Source organism: Propithecus coquereli, unplaced genomic scaffold (assembly GCF_000956105.1).
Source record: "Propithecus coquereli isolate 6110/MARCELLA unplaced genomic scaffold, Pcoq_1.0 Scaffold248, whole genome shotgun sequence".
In the NCBI taxonomy this organism is placed as follows: Eukaryota; Metazoa; Chordata; class Mammalia; order Primates; family Indriidae; genus Propithecus; species Propithecus coquereli.
The window spans coordinates 1,461,874-1,468,606 of NW_012148041.1; the positions used below are offsets into that span (position 1 = coordinate 1,461,874).

Here is a 6,733-nt window from a genome sequence, read left to right on the forward strand (position 1 = left end):
GGCTGGTTTCGAACTCCTGAGCTCAAACAATCCGCCCGCCTCGGCCTCCCAGAGAGCTAGGATTACAGGCGTGAGCCACCGCGCCGGGCCTCTTGCCCATTTTCTGATGTCTCATTTCTTCAAGTTGGCCCCCACTATAGTTTTTCAACCAAAACAGCTTTCCCTGAAAATTACTTAAGTAAAACCAAAAACAATGGGAAATTACATCTGGTTTTTTTTTTTTTTTGGATTTATTTAAAGAACACAAAAAAATTGCATCTAAATGATTTTTTTAAAAAACGATTTGTTTTTAATTCATCATATGCTGACTCGCCAACCCATATGCAGTCTAAAAGGTGGTTCAGAGACATCTGATTTCAGCACAAATTGTTTAACATTACTGAATTTGATACAAGAACATGTGAAGTTTCTTCCTGGGTGGTGACAGGCACTTTGATCTCATCTGCTTGGAACCACTCACACACCCTTCCCCGCTCCCCGCACACTCTTGCTAGTTGCCCCGGTGACCCGTAACACCCACTGGGATCATCTGAGTTTTGGAGTAGTTTTGTTTGTTACCTGCAAAAATCTAACTGGCCTTTTTAGGATCAAATTTCAATCTTGGACTTACTGGAATCATGCTCTAGTCAATAGAGCTTCAAATACCAAACAGTTTAGCAAATAAGCAAAATCAACTTTTGCTTTTCATATATCCTAGGCGAGATTAGGGCGTTTTAAAGAAATATTTCATGAAAAAAAGATAAAAGCATAAATGAGAAATCAAGAGGTTTTAGTGATCACTAAAGGAAAAAACTCACAATTTGATTCCATTTGTTCCAGGGAAAAGAAAACTGGTATGAAAGAACATGACTTGATATTTTAGATTTTAAGGTGGATCCTAACCTAACAATGAAAGTGTTTGTTAAAACCACCATGAAAATTAAAAGTAATCTAAAATATAACTGCCAGTGTTCTTTAGGATTTAAAAAAGTGAGATGTTCCAGGTTTAAGCGATTGGTTCCTAGGGTTGCCAAATGCGTTCCCACAGAGGTTCCCAGGCTGTGGGACAGCCACGCTCCATCTCATCTACCCGTAAGGACTGAAGTTCAACTACATGTCCATGTTTATTTTAAGACTTGCCCTAGTTCAATGCTCAAGTACTGGGGATTTAGGCTGGATGTACCTGCATGGGAAGCTGTTTTCAACTCTTCCAACTCACACCAGAACAGAGAAGGCATCAGGGCAGGAAAGAAAGCGACTGTACGTCACACCTGCAGATCAAACCCTTAATGTAGAAGAGCAACTACTTATTTGTCAACCCCACAGATTTTGTTTTTAAAAATTCAAGCTACTTAGTAGTAAAAAGTCAAAATTTCTTTTTGCCTGATAGAGGAGTGTAAATAAAGTTCCATAAACCAGTATATATATGCTTATGAGCCAGTAATTTAAAAAAGAAGATAAAAAAGCTGCATCAGTCCTAAATGGATATATAAGTAAATCCACTCCAGGTCAAAGATATTATAAGAACAAGTCTTAAATTCTTAACAGCAAGGATTAGAATGGAAGTAAGCTGAGCAGCAGCAATGCTAGCAGGAAGTACTGTGTATTCAACATTATTTCCTAGAAGGAATAGAGGGGAAAAAAGCACAATTCTGATTGTTCTTTTTGCATTTCAGCATCTCAGAACTTCATCCAAAACAGGAAAAGCTAATCCAGAAACTCCAGTCTGCTCATTATCATTGCTGCAGGGTGTTTTAGGAATGACGGAATTGCTCCCCCAGGGACAGGCTGGGCGTGGCAGATCCCACTGTCCCCAGCAGGCTGCTAAGGAGGGAGTTTGGGGGGCGGCGAAGTCAGTAAGCAAGTGGCCTCTGAGGTTCTGGCTTTCAAATCTGTGACACTGCTTGGAACTGAGGGGATGGCAGACCCCTCTACTGTGGGTTCTGTTGGTTAAAAATGCAACAGGTTGCATTCACAGCACTTGAGTCATTTAAAAAAACACAACTTCATCCTCCTTGCCCACCCCACCCACCTGTAGGAAAGGAGAAATTCATTAAGCATTTTTAAAAAGATTTCGGTAGTGCTATTAAAGTTCAAATGTAAAACCTAACAGAAGCCCCAACTGTTAGGAGTATCTCGAGGGACCCTGAATTGGATATTGAAAGTTGACATAAACTGAAATGAGCTGGACCTAAGTGTTGGCTCAGTCTCTGTGCACCAACAGTCACTTCTGCGTTGTTCCACTCGGAGTGGTCCCACGCCACCCCCTCAATGAACCTACCGGGCAGCAGCAGGGTGGCTGTTTTGGGGAAGCTACTGGTTTTGCCATTTGCTTCCAGAATCACATAGACTATAACAAACTTTACATTAAACACTGTTTAGTCCTGAGTTGGGGGACAGCCCGTCGAGGGGGGCCGAGTTCACTAGGACTCTCTTCCCTCCTTGGCGTGGCGTCATACGTGGCCTTCAGGGTTCTCTTCTTCCATTGCTTGATTCTCTGTTTCTTTTTCGTGGGTGACCCCTTGTAAAGTCTTCTTGCCCATGGCTCTACTGGCCTCTTCCTAAAGGAAGAAATAGGAAATCAAGAGGCTTAGAGAAAAAAGAAGTGAAATAATTCCTGGCTCCTCCAGACTGTTTGTCAGGTCTACGACAAGAGGATATTACAATGATTCTATTTTGGTCGCCCAGTTGGGTAGGTCAGGGCCCTGCTATCAATAGAGTGTGAAGTTGAACTTTGCTTTGGTTAAAATTACTAGCTTGCTCCATGGGACAGCTGTTGAATAATTAAGTCCACATGCTAATGGGGCATGGGGAGTGGAGGATGCAGGCAGGAGTGGAGCAGAACCAAGCTGGGGGAGCCCAACTCTCTCTGCAGACTGACGGCTCCTATCACAGTGCCCAGGCTGGCTCCTGCCCCAGAAGGTAAAGGGCACCGTGGTGGGGCTCTTATAATACCCTGTTTCCCGGGGAAATCAGAAGTTTCAACAAGGAAATATTATTTGAAAAAACCCCTGATGGGTTTATAATTTTTTAAAAATAACAAAAGCTTTCATATGTCTCAAGGAATTTACTTTTCCCAATCTCTTGCATGGACATGCCAGGGCCTCACACCTTGGACCTTTGCCAGTGGAACCGCCCTGCTCGACCTTTGGATCCAAACTGGCCTCAGATCACGTTCCCTATTCTTGTGTCTCTCAGGCTGTGGAACTGTCCCTGTTCCCTATGCCTAACCCTCTTAGAACAAAAGTCAAGGGGGCAAGGTCAGTTCTCAATCTAGCTGAAGGCAGCGGGTTCTGCACACACCTTTGCATCCCGCTCTGCAAACTTCTTGAACATGTTGGCGTATATCTTGCGGTCCCGCTCGTTGTGCTCTTTGGCCTTTTTCTGGCACATGGAGATCTGCAGTCTTGCAGCCTTATTCTGGGGGTTTACTTCCAACACTTTCTCGAAGTCACCCTTGGCTGACTCAAACTCATTCATGAGCAGCTGGGCTTCACCCCTCCTGTACAAGCCTTTCTCATTGGCACTATCCAGTCCAAGGGCCTAGGAACAGATGGTCTATAGTTTACGAGGGATGAGTTTGAATAAGGAATTCAGTAAATAGCTTACCAAAGCTCTCTTGCCAAGGGAGATGGAAAAGGTGTATTGAAAAAACGGGGCTCAAGATAATTACATACTACTGATCAAAATATGATACTCAAATTAGTTTCTGTATTTAATGTAATTTCTAGAAAGATACCAAGGAGGCTGGCTGTGGTGGCTCACGCCTGTAATCCTAGCATTTTGAGAGGCCAAAGTGGATCACTTGAGGCCAGGAGTTTGTAACCAGCCTGAGCAACACAGCGAGACCCTGTCTTACCAGCAATAGAAAAATAAGCTGCACGTGCTGTGACCTCAGGGCAGCAGGTGTGCCTCTGGTCCTGAATTTGCTCAGGTGCCGCTGCAAGTGCAAGTCAGCTGAATTGTTAGGACTGATTCTTCCTGCAGGTGTTTTGTGGTGGGCTGGGGATTAAGAGTATGGTGTAGACTCTTAAGTAAGACTTAAGTGAACCTTATCACTACCACCTTGTGATACTGGACAAGATATGTAGTTTCTCTAAGCCTCAGTTTCTTCATCTATCATATGGGGCGAGGGACGACCTTAATACCTACACTTCAAGGTTGCTGCCAGGATTAAATGAAACATGTAGAGCACTTAGGTCAGTGCCTGGTGTGCACCTTCAATAAATATTAAATACTATCATACTTTCATTAATAAGCACTGCTGTGTTCCAGGTATTTATTAAGCTCTGTTAGGCTTTAAGTAGTGTTATAAAATAAATAGGATATGATCCTGCTCACAGAAAAGATAGAACATGGCTGGTCATGGTGGCTGAGGCTTGTAATCCTAGCATTTTGGGAAGCCAGGCGTGGTTATGCATGCCCGTAGTCTCAGGAGGCTGAGGCAGGAGGACCACTTGAGCCCAGGAGTGTGAGCCCAGTGAGTTAGGATGATGCCACTGCACTTTAGCTCAGACAACAGAGCAAGACCCTGTCTCAAAAAAACAAAAGAAAATAAAAAACTCATGACTAGAAAGATGACCTAAACAAATAATGAAAACATGAGGGAGAGCTATACTGTACACTGATCAGATGCAAAAAGATATCCTTGTTTTATAAAACTATATATCTAAATCTATATATTCTCATTTAAAAAATATATAAACACATGTTACTCTATGTATGGAAAAAAGGAAGAAATATGAGGCAGGTGTGGTGGCCCATGCCTGTAGTCCCAGCTACTCAGGAGGCTGAGGCAGGAGGATCACTGGAGCCCAGGAATTTAGGCTGTAGTGAGCTATGATTCCACCACTGCACTCCAGCCTGGGTGACAGAACAAGACCCATCTCTTAAAATAGAAAAAGAAGAAGAAATATGTATAAAATGAAATGACTGGTCCTGGGAGGGAGGATCAATGAGAATTTTATGAATGTACCTTCACTTTCTTGTATGTTTCTACAATGTTTGAATTTTGAATAACTATACTACTTCTATAATAAAAAAGCAGAAAGTTTAAAAATGTAATTAACCATAACATCCCTTTCTCAGGCAAAAATTTAGTAGGATGTGACAGGAAACACTAATCCACAAAACTAAAAAATAATCTTACAAAGAAAATGCAAAATAGTTGCCGTTTGTTTTTCTTACCCCTTCATGTCTATGTTTAAGACGCACCAATGATAAGGTTTTACCCACCATGTAATATATACTGTTCACTCTAAGTCAGGTATCTGAAATAAAATCATTGGCTGGTGTATAAAAATATTAGAACAGTACACATGATAAATAGTCCGGGTATCAGAAAAATCTGACTATAATTAGAATTTTCTGAACTTCCCAATTCATACTGAGAGACAAATAATCCTAAACACACGAGTAAATAACCCAAAACCAAATGAAAAGCCTCCAACCTGTGGCTGAGAGGAAGAAAAAGAAGACTGAACGGGGCCGGAGAAAAGACCCGCGCGCCACACTCCACCTCGCAGCAGCCGGCCTACCTTATCGCAGCACTCCACGGCCTTGGTGTATTCTCTGAGCTTCAGGTAGCACATGGCCAGGTTGAGAAAGGCAGCGAGCAGGAACGACTCCGAAGCCTTGGACTCCTTTTCTGACAAACCGTACTCCATCTCTAACCAGGACACTATCTTCCCGTACTGAATCACCGCCTGCATGTACTTGCCGCCCTGGAAGACAAAAGCTAGCAATTACTTGTACTTGCCTCGGGAGGGGCACAAAAGACACCCAGATCCTCGGCGGAAACAACCCCTCCCACGCACCGGCAAGGACGGTCTCCTTCTGTCCTCAGGAGCCGCTCTCCAGGCACCTTGCCCAGGCTGCGACCGGCTCAGGACGGTGCTGTTCTCCAGGCACCTCCGTCCTGTCCTGTCGGCAGGTGCACATCAAGGCTTCTGGGCCGCGTTCCTTGGTGCTAACAGTCGTCGGTCTTTCAAAAGGACCGTGAGCAGTGTTAGACTACGCCCCTAGTGTAAGCGAGGGGAAGTTACTTTTCTCTTTTCTTCTGGTGTTCAGCATTGCACAGTAAAGACTGTATTCTAGCAAGTGCCAGTCCCAAACGCAGCAAATGCTATCTACACCAGCCTCTGTTGCAACTGCTAAACTCTGTCGTCTGTGGCACGAAAGCAGCTCTAGACAACATACAAGTAAATGGGTGTGGCTGCGTCGCAGTGAAACTTTACCTACAGCACAGGCAGTGGGCCGCATCGGCTCGCACGCTGCGGTTTGCTGACGTCTGATCTACAGGCAATGGGAGTATACAGTCGAATGGCAAAATCCAACATAAATAACAACTATAAAACAACACAAATCACACAGGTGTGTCAGTTAACTATGTGAGAACGATCTTTTTCCTACTCATATTTTTGCTCCTATCTGATTAGTAGGATTCTGACAATCGTGTGGACATATACGCTCTATACAAGAAGCTCCGGAGTTGAATCGATGTGTTCGCTGCCATTTCAGATAAAAGAAAGAGTGGAGTGCCAGCCAGTAAATACACAAAGAAAATGGGAGTGCCGGTGAGGGCTCCCTTTGCAGGAGGTGGTAAGCTCAAAAACAAGGATGACGCATCCTGCCAGATGGCAGAAGAGCAGCCAGACCTATAAAGGACATTAAATGCAATGTCTAACCAACAATGGTGTTACAACCATGTCGCTGGGATTTACCAGCGTCACAGCGGTGACTGTATCTCCCTGTA

General features: G+C 43.8%; 1 protein-coding gene across 2 annotated transcripts in view; it reads right to left on the bottom strand.

The window, feature by feature from the left end:
* Nucleotides 1–266: 266 nt before the first annotated feature.
* Nucleotides 267–6,733, bottom strand: part of FKBP5 (FK506 binding protein 5) — a 133,879-nt gene continuing 127,412 nt past the window's right edge. For both annotated transcript variants that reach the window (XM_012646628.1, XM_012646629.1), the window contains 3 exons: nt 5,517–5,702; nt 3,283–3,522; nt 267–2,540 (listed from right to left, as the gene is read on the bottom strand). In XM_012646628.1, the coding sequence (XP_012502082.1) occupies nt 2,433–2,540; nt 3,283–3,522; nt 5,517–5,702 (534 nt within the window). In that variant the 3' untranslated portion in view covers nt 267–2,432. The remainder of the gene's footprint in view (nt 2,541–3,282; nt 3,523–5,516; nt 5,703–6,733) is intronic.